At 65.2% G+C, this 19239-nt stretch overlaps 1 protein-coding gene and 1 long non-coding RNA gene across 5 annotated transcripts in view; one reads left to right on the top strand and one right to left on the bottom strand.

The window, feature by feature from the left end:
- Nucleotides 1–16036, top strand: part of CASTOR2 (cytosolic arginine sensor for mTORC1 subunit 2) — a 45655-nt gene extending 29619 nt beyond the window's left edge. For all 4 annotated transcript variants that reach the window (XM_081297919.1, XM_081297920.1, XM_081297918.1 and 1 more), the window contains exons 3-9: nucleotides 6373–6566; nucleotides 6776–6908; nucleotides 7348–7471; nucleotides 7948–8058; nucleotides 8355–8437; nucleotides 11181–11275; nucleotides 11359–16036. In XM_081297919.1, the coding sequence (XP_081154045.1) occupies nucleotides 6373–6566; nucleotides 6776–6908; nucleotides 7348–7471; nucleotides 7948–8058; nucleotides 8355–8437; nucleotides 11181–11275; nucleotides 11359–11424 (806 nt within the window). In that variant the 3' untranslated portion in view covers nucleotides 11425–16036. The remainder of the gene's footprint in view (nucleotides 1–6372; nucleotides 6567–6775; nucleotides 6909–7347; nucleotides 7472–7947; nucleotides 8059–8354; nucleotides 8438–11180; nucleotides 11276–11358) is intronic.
- LOC308651129 lies at nucleotides 15244–17682 on the bottom strand. The gene is made up of 2 exons (XR_014022502.1): nucleotides 17241–17682; nucleotides 15244–16322 (listed from the first exon to the last, which is right to left on the bottom strand). It is a non-coding gene; the product is annotated as an uncharacterized lncRNA (long non-coding RNA).
- Between the last annotated feature and the right edge of the window lie 1557 nt (nucleotides 17683–19239).

Raw genomic sequence — 19239 nt, forward strand, 5'->3', positions numbered from 1 at the left:
GCCGGCCAAGTGCACAGAGTCCCTGAGCCACAAGAACTCCCCACAGGGGTCCCTGTGCAGGGGACCACAGGAGGGGCCCGGGATCTGGAGGAGGAAAGTCACACCCGGGTACTCTACCCCTCCGAAGGGGCCGCCCCAGAACCCCATTGTAAGTGGACACAGCGCACGTCCCCAGCGGGGCAGCCAGCAGGGCCCACGGTCCCCAAGACCAGGGTGACTGGGCCAGCCTGCCGCTGGGCAGAGTCCCCAACCCAAGCCCGTTTCGTGCTAAGCGTTGAGCGCCTTGGCGTCCAGTGGACGCAGTGCTGACCTGAGCAACCGGGGAGGTGCTTCCTGCCTCGGTGGAGTCAGAACCGGGAGCAATGTCCCCAGATGTCTGCCTCTCTCCAGCCTGGCACGCTGCCCTCTGCAGACGCCGGGAATGGCTCTTGTCACCCAGCTGCGTGGAGGAGGGTACCGAGGCCCGGAATGTCACAGCTTGCCCAGGGCCTCACGGCTGAGTCTGGATGCTTCCGTGGGCCAAGCCCTGGGCAGAGAGGAGGGGTAAGGGGTCCAGCCTCGGCCTCTAAGAGACTTAGGAATAGCCAACCGATTGTTGCGTCAGAGGGCAGCGGCACCCAGCCCAGCTGGCAGGGGTACAGTCCCAGAGGGCTTCCTAGAGGGAGCAGTCCACAGTGAGCCCTGCAGGGGTGCCACTCGGAGGGGCTCTCCAGACAGAATCCTGGGCTTCCAGAGACGGCTGGCCGGCAGCCCCAGGGAACCTGGCAGGAAGAAGAGAGGGACAGCTGAGGCCAGAAAGGCTGGGGCCGGGGGAGTGGGGGGCCTTTATTCTGAGCCATCAGAGGATTTCCTGGCCCTCGGCGCTGGGCACTGAACCCAAGGGCGCTTGACCACTGAGCCACATCCCAGCCCTTTTTATTTTTTATTTTGAGACAGGCTCTTGCTGAGTTGCTTAGGGCCTCACTGAGTTGCTGAGGCTGGCCTTGAACTTGAGATCCTCCAGTCTCGGCCTCCCAAATAGCTGGGATCACAGGTGTGCGCCCCTGTGCCCGGGAAAGGGTCCTCGTGATGCTGGCGGCCTGCGCGGAGGAGGAGAGGGTGTCCGGGTCTGCGTTCGCCTGGAGGCTTTTCCTGACCTCTCCGCCTGGCCAGCAGGAGCCCCCTCCCGAGCTCGCTGGGGTGTGGGAGAGCAGGGTCTTCCCTGGCCCTTTCTGGGGCTAGGAAGGCTGCTTCCAGTGGACCCACATGGTCAGGGAGGACATCTGGAGGAGGTGCCACTTTTGCTGGCCCTGGAGGGCTGGGAGGCCGGGGAAGGGGAGGGGGGAAATCGTGTGAGTAGGTGGGACCCTGCAGCTGGCCGAGTGCTCCAGTCGCCCCTGGGGCTGTGCTTGCTGAGAGGCCTCCTACAGGTGTCCAGCGGGCTGTGTCCACACCGAGGCCTCAGGCCCCTCTGAGGCTCCTCACTGCCCGGGGAGGGAGCCCTGCAGCTCCTCCACCACGGCCTCTCCCCAGAGCCATGAGGATGCCCCGAAGACCCCGGGCACAGGTCCTGTAGGCCTGGCCTCGCTCCTCTGCGGCCCTGGTTCGACCCCAGAACTGACCCAGGGGCTCCCTGAGCAGCCTTGCGGGCCCCGGGCCCATCCCGGTGGCCGGAGCAGAGTGGGGACGACATGGGGCCTTGGCTCAGTCCTCTCCCAGAGAAGGCAGGACAGAGGGCAAGCAGGCGAGGCGTGCCCCACAGGGGCCAGGAAGGGCCAGCCCTGCGTCCCCAGCTGAGTTCTGGTGATGGCCTCCTGTCCAGGCCACAATTGCTGGGCCGTGAGGGTGTCCATGACCACCTGAGAAAAGACACTGGGTATGTTTAAGTTATAAATGTCCCTGGCACCGTCACCCAGGAGCCACAGGTGGGGGAGGTATGAAAACAGGTGCCCAGTGACCGCTACCGAGAGCTGGCAAGCCACCCGGGCCAGCCCATCGCTCAGGTGAGCTTCCCTGGGGTCCCGGGGGGCAGCCATGGGGCAGTGTGGCACCTACAGACAGAGGCTCCAGAGCACCTGGGGGCAAGGGTGGCCGGTGTTCCTGGGTGCAGTGGAAGGTTCTGGAAGAACTGAGGGGAGTGTCTGTGGGTGAGGGTTCTGGCCTGGTGGCCGCCCCGAGGGACCAGGGGCAGTGGTGGCCCCGCTGTGCTGCCGAGAGCCAGAGCGGGGCACCCCCAGCTCCGAGAGCTTTGCTTGTCACCCAGGGCCACCTTGGCCCCTCTTGCCGTTGGCCAGGGCATCTGGTGACCGACAGCTGTCTCGGCAGAAGCCAGCCGCCGTCTGCAGGTCACAGTACGCAGGTCGCTGAGCCCCCAGAGGGGCTCAGATGGTGGCAGCAGGAACCAGCGGGGTTCTTTGTGACCTGGAAGTCGTAGGGGCTCCTGGCTCAGGTGGGCGCGTGTGGGCTGGGTGGCAAACGGCGGGTGAGCTGTGCGCACCTGATCTTCTCTGTGTCCAGCGGGCACTGGCCACGTGCTGTGCGTCCTCAGGGACCACTAGAGCAGAAGCAGCCCCCGGCTGGGGCCATCCCTAGGCTGGGTGCTGCGGGCTGGGTGCCGAGCTGGCCTCACCCATCACCGAGCAGTGGTGTCCACGTGACCCATAGCACACATGGTCAGGGAGTGGTCAGTGGGTGGAGGAAGGAGGACACTGAGCTTCAACTCCTGCCAGACGCGGTGGCACACAACCGTAATCCCAGCTACTCGGGAGGCTGAGGCAAGAGGATCGCTTGAGCCTCAGGAGTCTGAGGCCAGCCTGGGCAGCAGAGGGAGACCCTGGCTCAAGGAGTCACCGGCGAGTTGGGTGCGGCCTCGTGGGAGGGTGCTGCTTAGCAGGAGCAAGACCTTGGTTCCACCCCAGCACCTCAAAAGTCAACGGCAGCCGTGACTCCTGCCTCCCACCCAGCCGGGCTCGCCCAGGCTCTGCCGTGCTCCTGACCGCCCCCTAGCCCACAGTTCACAGGGTCCCTGGGCGCTGTCTGTTGCGCACCTGCCCAGTCAGCAGCAGAGCCTTGGCTCCTGCCGTCTCCTTCCCGGCTCAGCGCGCAGCTTGCCGTCTCCGTGAGCCAAGGGGCAGAGGGGTCCCCCAGCGGGGAGTCACCTTCGCGCCCTCCCCCCCCCCCCCCCCCCGTCCAGCACAGTGGAGGAGCTGGTGTCCTGGTTAAGGTAGAGGCCCAGCCTCGGGGCACGTTCTTCCTGCTGTCCCTGTAGGTGTCCCCGCACGGCAGGCGGCCCAGGCACTGTGCACCCCCACACGCATCCCGTACCCCAGCCTTTAACAGAGCAGCTTGGCCCAGAGCTGATGCTGTGCTGCCCAGAGTGGGCAGCAGCTGGAGGGCAGCGAGGGACGGGAGGGGTGGACCTGAGGACCCGCTCCCACCCACCCGCTCCCCTGCAGGCCTCCCCAGGGTGGCTTTATGGACGGCTGTCCCTGAGCCGCCCGCACCCTCACTCGTCCTCTGTCACCATGCAGTGCTGGCTGGAGTGGCCCCAGGGTCAGGGCTCAGACTTGCAGAGAGGTCAGGCCCGCCGTGGGGACAGCCGCGCAGCCTCCCCGAGGCAGGACTCGCTACTCACCTCCAAGGACAGGTCCTCCCTCTCCTCCATAAACACCTGACATGAATGTGACACTCTGGTTTTCTCGGTTGTCTAAAGAGACGTTTGGTAGCCGAAAAATACATGTTTTGACCCACGTGTGGTGCTCTGCCCGGGTGTCCGTTGGAAGCCCTCTGGGCCGCGTGCTCCTGCCCGCGATCCACACCCCACAGAATGAGCCCTCGAGACCCTGAAGGCACCTGGGCACTCGGGCACCAGAACCAGCAAGGCGGGCAGAAGCCACGAGGTCACAGAAGCTCTGTGGCGCTGGCTGAGCCCTGGGGTGGCGGCACTTAGATCAGCTGAAGGACTCTCGGTGCCCTCTGCCCTCAGCCCCAAGTTCAAGGCCCCACGTTGAACACAAAGGAACCCAGGGCGGGGACTGGCCATGTCACACAGCTGGATTCAGCCCACCCGCCTGACCTCAGGGTGCACCCCACACCCCGAGCCGCGGTCCCAGGGCCAGGGCAAGACGGGGAGAGGCCTCGGCCCCCAGGAGGTTACTTTGGGGTCCTGGATGACGGGCAGCGGCAGGAAGAATGCACTTGGCCTTGGAATGGTCTGCTCCCCGCGGGAGGCCGGGCTGGCTGTGGCCCACCTTCCTGAGGCTTATCCCCAAGGCCCCAGAGTGACACCGTGGGCGCCCCGAGGCTTGGCCCGGGGTGAGGAGGGGACCCAGGAGGACCTCCCCTCCCCAGGGCCAGGCAGTGTTCAGGTGGGGGCAGCGAAGCCCAGGGTCTCTGTGCCTGTCACCTGAAGGAGCTCAGTGGTGTCACCTGGGCCGAGGCCGAGAGCAGTGGCAGGCCTCCCAGATGGCAGCTGCCGGCTTGGTCTGAGCTCTTCCGGGCAGTGTCGACCTGTGGGCTGCCAGACGTCACCCCGAACCCTGTGCCCCCATTTCTGGCTGTCTCTGGCTTGGACTTCCCCTAGAGACCCCCGCCCCCGTGACTCCTCCAGGCCCAGGAAACTAGTGGCACCTCAGTGACAGCAGCATCCCCACAGATGACATGTCCTCCCCATCTAGGAAGCAGCAGCCTCTGGGGGCCTCTGTGGGGAGGGCAGCCAGGGCCACACCGTCCAAGCCCATGGCCTGGGTCGTCGCCCTGCCACCGGCACCCTGGGGTACGGGGAGACATCCAGCTGTGAGTGGTCAGCCGGCTGAGCGTGGACGGGCGGTGCGGGCCTGGGGAGGGTCCATCCACAGGTGTCGGAGCTGACCTCCCCCTCGGTTCTGGAGCTCAGCCCCCACCGCAGGCTGGCAGCCATGGTGGGCAGGGAGGGCTGTCCTCGGTGCCTGGGGGACCCCCTCACCTGTGCCGTGACCTGCGGCCGGTCAGCCTGCCTCTGGCCTGTTCTGTGATACCGGGAAGGAGTGGCTTCTCGGGGCCGTCAGCTCACCCGTAAGCAGAGGGTGACGTTCCCCCTGCCCTCCCTGTGGGTGGAGAATTCAGAGAAGGTGGCCTGGGTCAACTGCCAGACCCAGAGTGGTGTGGCCTTGGACGTCACCCCTGCCCCTGACCCCAGCGGGAGAGTCGGGGTTGGCCCAGGAGCAGAGGGCCAGCTGTGGGCCAGCGTCAGGGCAGCCCAGGTCCCAGGCCTTTGTCCCTGTGCACAGCTGAGATGGCAAGGGGCCCCCAGTACCCGCACAAAGCGCCTCCTGGACAGGTTCAGGCTCCTCGGGGTCCCACCCTTAGATGAGGCTCCGGCTCTGGTCCTGGAGAGCAGGTGAGGTATCCCTCACCAGGACAGAGGGCCCTATAGGCCACCGCCAAGCCCCTGCGCTCCTCCCCACGGAGGATGGCCGCTGGCCCTTCCCAGCCAGCAGGACCAGGGGGCTCCCGGGCTGCGGTCACCATAGCAACCAGAGCTGGGCTGGCAGGCCTCTTGCCTGAGCCCAGCACAGCCCCCTTTGCTGGCCAGTCTCTGAGCCCCATCTTCCTGGGGACCTGGTCCTTCTTCCCACAGGTGCCCAGGCCCAAGTGTGAGGCCTGGTGCTGTTCGTCCCCACCTCGGTGACCTTGGACAAGTCCCCGACCCTCGCAGAGCTTCTGCATTGGGGGATGTCCAGTGAGAATGACCTGTCCCCACTGCAGGGCCTTGCAGGGCGCAGAGGCTCAGAGGCCACCTCCAGGTGCCTGTCCCCCCTCTGATCCCAGGGCCTGTGAGTCTGTGTCCTGGAGACAACGCCTGTGCCCACACCCCCTGTGCGGGGTCTCTGGGTGCTGTCTGCAGGACCAGCAGGGTAGCCCTGGCATCTGGATTCCGGGTCTCCACAGGCTAGACACATGGACGTGGTGACTCCTGCTGTCAGAGCTGTCCCCCCGCCTCTGCCAGAGCCACCCTGAGCCCTCCCGGGGCTGCGTGCTCTTCCCGGGGAGCCCAGGGGAGGCCTGGCAGCTGGGGTAGCCTGCAGGACCCCTGCCCGCCCTGCGCCAGGCCCCCACCTGCCCAGGGTCCATTGCAAGGCCCCCTGGAACCCAGTTTGAAAACCTGGGCAAGTTACCCTGGGGACAGAGAACTGGGGGAAGGCCGAGGTGTCCCTGCCCACGTGACAGCCAAGGAAACCAGGGTGCCCACAGATGACCTCTTGCCCGCAGAGCTGCCCGGTCCTCCCTGGAGGGACCTCAGAGGCACATCCCATTCTGTTGACCAGTGGGGAGGCCCAGAGGGGGGCAGAGCTGGCCAAGGCCCAGAGGGGGGTGCAGAGGCGCAGGGTCACAGGCTGCCCTCTGTCCCCACAGAGCTGCCCTCCTCGGAGCACCTGAGTGTGGCAGATGCCACCTGGCTGGCTCTGAATGTGGTGTCCGGTGGCGGCAGCTTCTCCAGCTCCCAGCCCATCGGAGTGACCAAGATCGCCAAGTCCGTCATCGCCCCGCTGGCCGACCAGAACATCTCCGTGTTCATGCTGTCCACCTACCAGACGGACTTCATCCTGGTGAGCCGTGGCCAGGCCTCCCGGGCAGCCACAGGCAGCTGCCCACGCCCCAGCACCTGGTGCAGCCCACCCCCCCACCCCCCGTCCTCTCCAGGTCCCCCCCCAGAGGCCACCCGGGGAGGGAGGGAGCTGGCTCTGGGGCAGGGTCTCGGCCCCAGGCCCACCGCCCAGGGCTTCCAGGGACTCAGGGCCCCGCCTCCCATCCCCAGGTGCGCGAGCGAGACCTGCCCTTCGTCACCCACACCCTGTCCACCGAGTTCACTATCCTGCGGGTGGTCAATGGCGAGACCGTGGCCGCCGACGACCTCGGCATCACCAATGGCTTCGTGAAGCCCAAGATGGGTGAGTCCGGCCGGGGCTGTGCCTGGGGATGTCCCAGTCCTACTTCCCACCAGCCCCACTCAGAGCACATGGGCTTCTGTGGGCGCCAGGCGTGACGTGGGCCGGTCCTGGTCAGACCTTGCTGCTGAGGTCTAGCAGAGGTGGTGGCCCTGGATGCAGGCGAGGTGGGCAAAGGCCACTTCTACTCTAGCCTGGGGCCAGGACTGTGGGGCAGAGGCTTGGGCACAAAGGAAAGCTAAGCCAGCGTGAAGGTTGGGACGGCCATTCCACAGCTGGAGAAGTATGTGCAAAGGCCCTGGGGCCGGGGTCAAGCATGGAGAATTGGCAGCTCGGGTGGTGGTGGAGGCTGGAGAGGCTGCAGGGCCTCCCAGAGCAGCTGCCCTCTCCCTGGGCCCCCACTGTCCATACACCTTAACGTCATGTCTTGGTGTCCTCACAGTCCAGAGACCAGTCATCCACCCGCTGACCAGCCCAAGCAACAGGTTCTGCGTCACCAGCCTGGACCCCGACACGCTGCCCACCGTGGCCACCCTCCTCATGGACGTCATGTTCTACTCCAACGGGTAGGTCCCCGGGGCGCGCTGCTGGCAGACCATGGGAGACGCAGAGTTCCAGGAGGCTGTGGCGCAAGGGCAGGGGTTGTCCAAGGTGCCCAGTGGGGGGCGCCACAGCAGGGCAGGCAAGAACGTGGGCGAGACTCTGCGTCCTTCCTCATAGTGTTTTGCTCAGGTCAAGGCAGGTGGGGCAGGGTCTGGTGGGTTGGCAGTGGCCCTGGCCTGTGCCTGGGCAGCCTGTGACACGGGCAGAGAAGCCTACACAGGACACCCATTGCCCGTGTCAAGGGCCGGCTGGCCTCCAGCACTGTGGAAGTGAGGTGCCCGCCTCTGTGAATGCAGCGGGGCCCTCCCAGGCCCTGGCAGATGTGAGGAAGGATGGGAGTGTGGGGGCCCCAGTCCCAGGCTGAGCTCCTCCCACCTGGGCGGGGGCTGCTGGGTAGGTGGGGGGCAGCAGGACTCCCCTCACAGCTCCCCGTCCCCAGAGTGAAGGACCCCATGGCTGCCGGTGACGATGGGGGCCACATCCGCTTCTTCTCCTTCTCCCTCATCGAGGGCTACATCTCCCTTGTGATGGACGTGCAGACCCAGCAGAGGTGAGCGGGCCGGGGCAGACGGTCAGCGCAGGGGCTCCCGCTGTCCTTGCTGTAGCCTCCCGGGGCAGCCCCTCATCCCAGGTGCCTGGCAGGTGCCACAATGGGGACCTGAGTTGTGGCGGTGCCTCTCCTCCACCATTGCCCACCCTGCATGACCCCCCCCAAAAGGAGGAGGGCGTGAGCAGCAGGTCGAGGACCCTGGGGGGACTGTCCCCGCCTGCCCCGCCCCTTCCTTATGGCTGCCAGTGGGCAGGGAAGGTCTAGCCGGTGACGCTAGCCGGCCTCCTGTCCCCTAGGTTTCCTAGTAACCTGCTCTTCACAAGCGCCTCCGGGGAGCTCTGGAAGATGGTGCGCATCGGAGGGCAGCCTCTGGGATTCGGTGAGCCTCCCGGGCGGCACGGGGCGGGGCGGGCACTGCCGGGCTCACACAGGGTCCTGGGGGTGGGTGGAGGTGGGTGGTGGGAGGCCGGGAACTGCCCCTGCTCTGGCCAGTACCGGGCCACTACCTCCTGGGAATGTCACCTGTTCTGTCCTGGAGGCGCCTCCCTCCCGAGTCCCTGCTGCCCCCGGAGGCTATCTGGCCTCAGTGTCCACCCTCCTGGGGCCACAGGCGAGGCCCGGCATTTAGAAGGAGCGGAGGTCAGCTGTGGGGCGTCCCCTGACCGCCCGTGCTCCCTGGGCCGTGTGTCCAGCCGGGAGCAGCAGCAGGGGACCCGTGCCAAGGCAGCTCTGCCCCCGGTGGAAACTCTTTCTTTGCTGAACATGGTGGACCGAAGGCCTGGTGCCAGGGCCTGTGGAGCGCAGGGTGGCCTCCCTCCGACAGCCGGGAAGCCTGGGCCGCAGCGGCCCTCAGCAAGCACTGGGGCCCAGGGAGCCCTCTTCCTCATAGAGACAGAACATTCCAGAAAGAGTTCAGAACGCTCCAGGGTCCGTGGTGGCAGCCCTGGGGCCCTGCTCCCCGTCTTGGAGGCAGCAGGCCACGTGGCGTCAGAGTGAGGGAACTCTAGGAGCCGGGCTCTGCTCCCCGCCAAGCCTTTGTCCTAGAAAGCTCACAGACCCCTCATTGCACACACTTTGGGGACAAATCCAGAGCCTTCCTGGGGCAGGACAGGACAATTGTCAGGCGCACTGGGATATGTACTCTTAAGGCTCCTGGTCAGTCCCCTGGCCCAGCCTGTCCCTTGGGGCCTGTGTACACCGAGGGCCCCTGGTCTGACTCTTGGGCCCAGCCTGTCTCTTGGTCTCCTTCACAGTCCCAGCATTTCTCAGCCCACATTGGCCACCCAGTGCAGGGTCCTGGGGATTGGACGCTAAGCAGCCTGAGGAGCTGGCCAGTGAAGGGCAGGAGGGAGTCCACCTGGGCAATGGCCTGTCCTCTGAGACCTCCCTCACCTGAGTGGGGACTGTCTCACGGGGTTCTGAGCACCCCAAGGTGCCAGGGACTGGGCCGTAAGCAGGGCGAGAGCCAGCCCTCGGGAGCTCAGCAGCCACCGTCCCCTCTGAGGACAGGTGGCTTTGAGGAGGTTCTGGAAGGGGGGGCTTCCCAAAGGTGATTCATAACTGACGGCAGGTCCCCCAGGAGCAGGACAGAGCCAGGGAGCTTCAGGGCAGCCATGTGGAGGGGGGACGGGGCCTGTCCAGCCATGTGTTGGTGACCACGGCTCCAGATGGCTCCTGCAGCTGGGCCAGAGCGCACAGACCACAGGTGGGGGGCACCGCCAGCTCATGGCCGCAGGGGACCAGCCTTGACACCAGACCAAGGGCCCCCACAGCTTGCCCTTCATAGGGGGCAGCAACAGCACATGGGCGGGGAGGTGGCCAGCGTCCTGGAGAAGCCCCGGCAGGGGGCAGGACAGGGTGCTGTGCTCAGCTGTCCAGCCCGGTCACCAGAGGCCCTCCACACCCTGCCCGCGGCACGGGAGGCGCAGAGCCAGGAAGTCGGTGGAGGGCGAGGAGGAGGGCGGCTGGCAGAGCCGGAACTGGGCCTCGCGGCCCTGTGGCCCCGTCCACACTTGGCTGTTCCTTTGGGTGGCCCAGGGCGGGGCGAGGAGAGGGCCACAAGGAACCCCAGCTCTGGCCCTCGTGTCACATCACCACCCAGCAGCCACACCACGGCTCAGACCAGAGCTCCACAAGACCACGCTCCTCCTGCCTCCGGAGCCTCGGCCTTTCCCTGGTCTGTGCCACATGTACACACTGGTCACCAGCCTTCCCGGCTACGTCATGGCCCACAGTTCAGAAGGAGCTAAGCCTAGGGTGGTGGCACACGCCTGTGATCCCAGCACCTCGGGAGGCTGAGGCAGGAGGTTGACACATTCAAGGCCAGCCTCGGCCATTTAGCCAGGCCCTGTCTAGGGACATGGCTCGGTGGCAAAGCACTCCTGGGTTCAGTCCCCAGCACCAAAAAGAACCCTCCTGGGCCTTAATCCGCTGCCCGCTGTTGACAGGAGGCGCTGTGTCTGCAGCTGAAGGTATCTCAGGACCCAGCCAGGCTGCACCGCAGCGAGGAGTGGACGGTCACCAGACACACGGGCCAAGGCCTGCACAGGGGCCGGGGTTCTGGGTTTAGCAGGAGCCCCCCACCTGCGCAGATCAAGCAGAACGCAGGGGACTTGCCCGGCCCTTCCTGCCCCAGTCAGGCATGAGCTGAGGATGCAGAGTCAGGGACGTGGCCAGGGGGGCACAGGGGTGGGTCCCAGGTCCGTTCCCAGACAGGGGTTTCAGGATCCGTGGGGGCCTTGTGGCCAGACCTGCCCCCACCTGCTGAAGAAGGCAGGCTGCCCCGGTTGACCACAGCAGGGTTCTCGGGGATCGTCCGGGAGAGTGGCCCCGGGTCCTGGAGGCCTCCTATAGGAGGTCCTCCAGTGGGATCCTCACATCACGGTGGGAACAGAGTCAAGGAGAGGACGAGGCCGTGGTCGCCCCAGGGTGTCTGCAGAGAGCTCGCCGCCTGGCTGGGAAGACAGTGGCGGGGGCGGCTCAGCATGGGCTGGGTGGTCAGAGCAGGCAGAACCGGCCACGGGGAGCCCCTTGGTGGAGGCGCTCGGAGCCCGGCCCTAGAGCGTGGGCTGGAGCCTCCCTGCAGTGGCCTCCCGGAGGCTGAGCACGGGCCTTCTCCCCAGATGAATGTGGCATCGTGGCCCAGATCTCCGAGCCCCTGGCCGCGGCGGACATCCCTGCCTACTACATCAGCACCTTCAAGTTCGACCACGCGCTGGTGAGAGGGGGCCCCAGGACCAGGGCCGGCGGAGGGTGGGGGCCAGGTTCCTGGAACCTCACGCCTTTGCTTGTGGCCTGCAGGTTCCAGAAGAGAACATCACCGGGGTCATCAGCGCCCTGAAGGTCAGTCAGGCGGAGAAGCACTAAGGGCTCCTGCCCTGCGGCCGCCGGGCCAACCAGCCCCTCCCTGAAGATTGTTCTGCAGTATTTCTCCACGGACTGGAAAGTCGGCCTGGACCCTGAGCAGGGCCCTCTGGACACCCCCATTGCCAACCCTCCTGCCTCCCGGAACCCCCAGCCCTGCCAGGAACGACCGGCCTCCTGCCCTCAGCCCCACCCCAGAAAATGGTTTCTGAGGCCCAGGGACCTGGACGTGACCTACTGCGCGTGTGGCCTCACAGGGCCTGGGGCAGGCGCCCGAGGAAGCCAGCGTGTCCCAGGGGGTGCAGGTGTCCCATCCCCAGAGTCGCCGTGGGGGCGGGGGAGCGCGGCTGAGTGTGCGCAGCTCGGGGAGACCCCGGGGGACGGGGACAGGTGTCCTGGCCGCTGGTCCCTGGTCGTGAGCTCAGGGCTGGTTCCCTCAGATGGACGCCTGTGGCCCAGCGGCCGGAGAGGCTCAGGCAGGAGCAGGCCGAGCCAGGGGGGACCCGAGCCGCCCGGACCTGCCTGCCAACACAGGGCCTGCGCCCAACGCCCAGCGCGACTGCCAAGAGGGGCCCTGGCCCCACAAGCACTCCCTCCTGGGGAGGAGGGGTCCCCGAGACCACCAGCCGCCGCCCTGCCCTCCCTGCACCTGGCCTGGGCAGGTGGGGCCTGGGGCTCCCGGAGTCGCCCACCTCCCCAGCAGCCGACTAGACCAGCACAGGGCTCCCGGTGTCCTCCCTGCTCCCCTGCCCACTCATGGGGGCCTGGCTGCCCGCCCGCCCCTGGGTGGATGGCGGCGCCCTAAGTACTTGACCCGGGAGGCAACGCAACTGAGCCTTAATAGAGAAGCCGTGCTTTGTTTTAGTTTTATTGTATTTGCGCCCGGGCTGCTGTCGTGCAGTGTCCGTCCTGTCGGGTCGGACAGGGTGGATGCCAGGCGCTGCCTGCTGAGCGGGAGCTGGGCTCTGGTTCAAGACACCGCGCCCCGTGGCGCCCATCAGGGCCTCCAGCCAGCGCGGTTCTGTCTGGGCATCCAGGGGGCAGGGGGACCCAAGGGCCCCTGGGAGGTGGGAGGCGGTGGAGGCAGCCACGTCCCACAGGCAGGGCCAGCAGGACCCCGGGCTCGCTGGGGCTTGGCTGTCAGTGCTGTTCCCAAGCAGGCCAGGAGTGGGGACGTCAGCGTGTCCTGACGAGGGGTTGTGTGGACCCTGCTCCCTGCTTCTGTGATCCCAGAACCCACCCCCACCCATGGAGGAAGTTCTGGAACCCCGGGTGGACGCCCAGGGCGGGGCCAGCACACGATTAGAAACACTCTGTTTTTTGAAGTCATTTTGCACAAAACAACCAAATCTTGTAAATGGCTGGTCCCAAGAGGGAGGTGGCCAGGGGTCAAGGCCTGAGTCCCCTCCTGTCCCTGGAAGGCCTGGTTCTCTGTGGTGCACTCCCCTGCCTGTCTGCTTCCTGGGTCCTCTCCCTGGCCCCTCCTGCGTGCGGGTGTGTGGCCCGGCCCAGGACCGTCCGTGTTCCCCCTATAGATACCTGTGTTCTGTCGGTGGAGGTCCGGACTGTACATGGCACATAGACTGCAGCAATATCATGTAACAGATTCTCTGTGCGGCCGTGGGCACGGACACGAGGGCCCCACCCTGCCCGCCTGAGCCTCCGTGTTTTAACCCCAGTACATAGGGCAGTGTGACAGGGAGTTGCCGTCGGCAGGAAGACAGAACCAGCAGCCAGCAGAGCCAGGGACGGCTGCGGGGGTGGCCGTGGTCACTAGTGGTCCCTGACCCAAATCCCACAGCCAAGGGCCCTGGACACCCTGATTGATTGGCTCTGGGGACACAGGTCCAGAGGCAGAGGAGGAGTTGGATTCCTTGCTTTTTAAGAAAATGGCCCCTCCCCAGTGTCACCCTGAAGACGGAGGCCAGTGGACGGGTCACACTGCGCCTTCCTGGATGGCTCTCATGCAGGCAGCTGCCTGATTCCTCTCTTTCTGTTTTCAACCTGCGCTTAGCAATCTCAGGTTCTTCTCCCAGGTGTCCCCCTGGGAACTGGCCCCTTCTGTCCCAGAGAAGCACGGACGGCCTTGTGTCCAGGGAGGGGCGAAGGCAGTACCCTCCAGCCGCCTCCCCAGGAGCCCTGCTGCCTGGCCGCAGTGGCCCCTTGTCCCCCGTAGTCCTGCTTGTGTCCGTGTGTGACGAGGGTGTGAAGTGGTCTCTTGCTCTGGTGGATGGGTGCCATTCCCAGTGACCATCTGTCCCATCTGCCCTTGTCCTTTCCCATGGCCACCACCGTCTTCTGGTCTGCTGGTGTGAGGTCTCTCCAGACCCCACCTGGTGGGCCACGCGTTTCTGTGGGGCCCACATGCCCAGGCTCCCTGCCCACTGCCAGCCTCCTCTGGCCCAGCCTCGGGCAGCCTGAGGAGCCTGCTGGTCAGCACCAGGTCTGTTTAGCTCCAGCCCATGGGGCTCTAGGAACTCAGCCCAGCCACCCGGGCAAGGCGGCCACGCAGCAGGTGAACAGGCCCAGACCCACCACCCGGGCTCCACGAGTCTCCATGCCCCAGGAGGCCACCTAGTGCCCAGTGCTGCCCAATGCCGCTGGCCTTGGCCCACCCCTGCCTGATCCCTGAACCACAGACCGTGGGGGAGCAGGGACCACCTCCCCTGGGGACAGAACGCCCTCCAGCTCAGTCCCCAACATGGGGCTGCCCCACTTCCCACAAAGCCCCTTTGCCCCCAGGCCCGTCCTGGCCCTGCGGACAATAGGCGCAGCCAGCCCTCCCCTTCCTCCATGGGGGTCTCCAGCCCCCTGAGAGGCGCTGCCTGCCCACCGTCTTGCCCTCTGCTCGCCTTTGCAGAACTGGAGAGGTGACCCTGTAACAGCCCTGTCCCAAATTCAGGGACCCAGGGCTTCCCGAACCCCCAATTCCCAGCAGGCGACCCTGATGGGAAGGGAAAGAGCTGACCCCACACTGCCATGTTGGGGGCATCAGAGAACACCTGGGGGTCAGGAGAGAGGACTCGGGAAAGGTAGGGAGGGCCAGGGCACTGAGCCACCAGCCCCTGCTGACCGCGTTCCCCAGGCAACCGTTAGGAGTCCAGGGCCACCTGGGTCCTTCTGAGCCTCTAGATTGGACATGGGGACAAGGTCTGAAGGACTCTTGGGGAGCATGGAGCACCCTTGCCCAGTGGCTAGGGGTGGAGGGCCCTTGCATGGTGAGGCCCAGAGGGGGATGGGAAGAGGGGCCACATGCAACAGCGGGCAGGTGGGCAGACAGGGCACCCGGCGCCCACGCAGAGGCTGCCCTGGGGCCCCTGAAGGTGTCAGGGTGCTGTGGCGGGAGTAGGCTCAGCCTGGAGGGACAGCAGGCTCCATCCAAAAGGGCAGCCTGGAGGGGAGATAGCCAGGGTGGCTGCCGGTGGCCCGAGGTGGCCCGAGAACAAGCTGGGGGAGCGGGCCCCTGGCTGCTGGATGACCTCTCCTGCCTCGGAGGCTCATCCAGCTCTTCTTCCACCTTCAAGTTAGAAGTGACGTCCCTGTGACCTCTTTCCACCGGCGGGGAGGAGGCCGAGGGGTGGCCTTCCTGCGAGGGCTGCTGTCCTAGGGAAGGCAAAGGCAGAGTCACCGGCCGAGGCAGTGGCTTGTCCTGGGCCAGGGCACCAGGTGTGCCTGCACTGGGATCCCCTGAGCAGCCTGGCGGGGCAGCTGGTGGCTTGTGGGGACTGTCCTGTGTGTGACCCTTCGTGCATGTGTGTGGGCGTGTCGCGTGGGAGCCCTGTGCGCCCATGGGCGGGGCCCAGGTCCGGCCCGGTCAGTACCGGGCCCGGAGCGTCCCTGCCCAGGGCCGCGTGTGCAGAGGCAGGAGGGCAGCAGCCCCCCACGGGCCCAAGCTCCAGGCAGGAGCGGAAGCAGGACTCCCTGGCCCTGGTATTGAGACCACTCTGCAGGGAACCGGGCGTCCCTCAGGCCATCCGTGCAGCTGGCCTGAACTGGACCCTGCGTCATCAGGACCTGCAGACGGTGTCCACAGGGAGGCAGGGGTATTGCCCCTCACCATGGGGCTCGTCCTAGGAGAGGGTCCAGTGAGGTTCGAGGCCCGGTGGGGACAGGGGTACCGGAAGGCCACAAGGAGACATCCGGACAGTGGCCTCCTCCCTGCCTTGGTTTCCCTGCGTTCAGAAGACGCCCAGGAAGAGCAGGCGTCACATGGCAGGGGCTGCCCGCAGAGGACCCGGCCCTCCTGCGCTATGCCAAACCATTTCCGTTACCTTGAGGTGGGCGAGTGGGCGTGGGGGGGGGCGCTGCTGGCCTCCACCCCGGGCCTCACTGGGGGGCTGGGCGTCCTGCCCGCAGCCCCTTCTGGGCTGCACCTGGCCTGTTGTGCCCGGGTTACCAGCAGTGGCACTTTGTCCACCCAGAGGCCTGGGCAGAGGGGAGAACTGGAAGCCCCGCCCCAGCCCCGGGGCCTCACGCTTACTTTCTTTGTCAAAGAAACACAAAACCCTCGAGATTCATGTACTGTATGGCGGAGAGAAAAGAGTACCTAATGTTCCCCAAAAGACAGTATATTTTGTACTTTGTAAAGTGTTAATTAAATGAAGGGAAAAAACGACGTCCAGGTCCGTGTCTCATCTCTTCCCCTTTCTCCATATTGGGTTAGGGGACACAGTCGGGCTAGAGGGCAGAACAACCCTTTGGGTATTACACCCCAACTCTGAGAAACTGCCCCCAGCGTGTATTAGTTACCTGATGACCATGACAAGTTGTCCCAAAACATAAGAAGATACATCATGGTTTCTGGGTCAGGAATCTGAAGGTACTTGGCTCAGCAGTGCTGGCTGAGTCCCTGTGAGACAGCAGTTACCTCCAGTCTTGGTGTCTTAGTCTGTTTTCTGTTGCTGTAACAAAATACCTGAGGCTAAGTGCTTTACAAATAAAAGGGTTCATGAGTTACAATTTTGAAGACTGCAAGCCTAAGAATGGACAACCCATCTGCTTGGTTCTGGTGAGGGCCTTCTGGCTACATCACCACATGGCACGTGCAAGCGGGAGCAATCATATGGCAGGACGGGAAGCCAGAGGGACTCAAGGGCCAGGCAGAAGCAAAGTGGCTAAACTAACAAGCGTCCTGAGAAGTGCACTTTATCGGGACAGCGCCTGCGACCCAACCTCCTTCCGCTGGGGCTCCACCTGCTGCAGCCTCCCCACATCACCACACTGGGGACCCCTCCACTGAGGGGGGCACTGCTTCCACGGGGGTTTATCCCGGGCCTGGCTGTTGGCAGGGCCTTGGTTCAGCACGTGGGCTCCTGGGGCTGCTCGAGTGGCCTTCCAAGCAGGAGAGTCCAGGGCCATGCAGAGGCGACACACCCTGCCTTCACCACGCTGTGGCCACAGTCCAGCTCTGAGTCAAGGGAGGAAATGCACAGGAGCTGGAGGCCCGGGGCTGGGAACTCCTGGGGCCATCCTGCAGGCCAGCCAGGTGCCCGCCGTTCCCTCCTGGCCATGGAGCTTCTGCCCCGAGCATGAAGCCTGCTCTGGGCTCGGCTCCAGGACGAGTGCCTGCAGAGCTACCCAGGCACCCCTCCCACAGGCTCTCGGGCCTTTGGCTCCTGCCCTCCTAGGTTGGCGCCATAGGGCTGCCCGGGCAAGAAGCAGGGCTGGAGCCAGTGTGGTGGCCAGCACCCGTAGTCCTAGCTCCTGTGGAGGCTGAGACAGGAGGATCGTGAGATGGAGGCCAGCCTGGGCAACACAGCAAGACCTTAACCAAAAAAAGGAAAAAAGAAGAGAAGATGGGTTTGGCTGCAGGTTCTGACCTTGAATGCCCTTGGCCCTGCTCCTCTCTGCTCTCCTCCATGGGGCCAGGTGGAGCTAGGCCGGGGCTCACTCCAGGCCCCCTCGCTGCAGGAGATGGGGGCAGCTGGCCGAGCGAGCACCAACCAGCCCACACCAGGCGCGCCCGGCTCCATGGGGAGATTCCCTTCTGGGGTCTGCAGACAAGGTCAGCCCTGGAGGTGGCCCAGCAAGGACGAGACACCCATGGGGACTCAATCGCTTCAAAGCCTTCTAAACAGCCCCAAGGCCCCCAGAGCTTAGCTCCCACTTCCCACCGCACACTCAGCCCACTGTGCTGGGTTCTGGGGACCCAGGGACCCACCATGGCCTCCACACCTGGGCCTGAAGCCATGGGCACCAGCCACCAGAGGGAGTGCAGAGCCAGGACAGACCACAAGGGGGTGCTCTGCACCTGCCCAGCAGTGGGGGACAGACCTCAAGAAGTCAGGGCATGGGGAGGAGCCTGGTTGGACCAGAGGGACCCAGGAAGATGGACCAGAGGGACCCAGGAAGATGGACCAGAGCGCAGAGGCTCAGAAGCAGAGGGAGCCAGGGCTGGGGGAAGAAGTGGGGGGTGGGGAGACAGAGAGGCTGAGCGAAGCCGAGACTGGAATCCAGGGGTGACCCAGCCAGCTGACCACCTCAGGCTTCTGTGCAGAACAGTGGGTTCCAGGTTGCTGAGACAGATGAGGGGGAAAGTGGGATGTCCAGGTCCGGTGTCCTGCCTCATTTCTCAGGAGACAGGCTCCGACTGGCTCAAGGTCATCTCCTGGCCCTTCCCAATGCAGGTCAGGGGTGGCAGGGCCTGTTCTGGAGGCAGAAGACCAGCGGGTGTCCAGCCAGCCGCTCAGAACCATTATTTGTGCTTCCCTCCCTGGGTGGGGTGAACTCTGGGATGGCGCCTTGGCTGCTCCTTGGCAGGGGCTCAGCCACAGCTCACGTCAGAATCCCTGGGGAGGCCAGGCACGGTGGCCCACGCCTGTCATCCCAGGGGCTCGGAGGCTGAGGCAGGAGGATGGCGAAGTTCAAAGCCAGCCTCGGCAATAGCGAGGCGCTAAGCAACTCAGTGAGACCCTATCTCTTAAGTAGAATACAAAACAGGGCTGGGGATGTGGCTCAGTGGTCAAGAGACCCTGTGCTGGAACCAACCAGAGACCAGATCTGCCGGCCTTGGTTTCAACACAGTGTTTAAAGCTCCCCAACTTCTCTCAGAAACAGGAAGAAGAGGCCACGGCAGGAGGGCGTCGTCTGGATCTTTTGCTGTTACATGGTCTTATGTGGCCACATCTCAGCATCTCGACAAAGGGCTGTGTAGGGAGAGCAACAGGCCTGGACATGCGGCATGGGGGCGGTCTAGAAAGCAGGGTTGTCCTGTTAGGGACACAGCGAGGGGAGGGCAGCGCAGAACGGGACGGAAAGATGGAGGAGCCCTACAGCGGTTGGTGGAGGGACATCACGTCTTAGACGGTCCCCAGGACTCCACCGACTACAGGGGACGCAGCCAGCAGCTGTCCAGGGGCATCTCCGCCCACGGGAAGCCGTGCCGGGAGCTCCCACGTGTCCTGGGCACCTCCTGGTCACCACGTGGCCTGGCGTGGAGGCAGGGGCAGGCAGTCTCCAGCCAGCCGTCGGGACAGCCGGGGCTGCAGTCAGGGGGGGCCGGAGCGCTGTGGACCCCAGAGGCAGATGTCAAAACTTCAGGAACAGACGAGGGGCCCAGAAGTTGCCCTCTTGGTGCACCAGAGTGGGAAACAGGTCACACAAAACCTGTGTGACCCAATGGGCAGGGTGGGGGGGGTGGCTGAGTGACAGGTCCTTTGCCAGGCAGGCACAAGGCCCTGGGTGCCATCCCTGACACTGGGAAAAAATATGCCCAAAACAGGTGCTGAGCGCTCAGCCAGTGTGACACAGACAGGGGCGCGTGGCACTGCCCATGTCACCACAGCTGGGAGGGACCCGACTCTCCACTAAGGGACGAAC

This window comes from Spermophilus citellus (assembly GCF_964194105.1).
Source record: "Spermophilus citellus genome assembly, chromosome: 6".
NCBI classification, from domain to species: domain Eukaryota; kingdom Metazoa; phylum Chordata; class Mammalia; order Rodentia; family Sciuridae; genus Spermophilus; species Spermophilus citellus.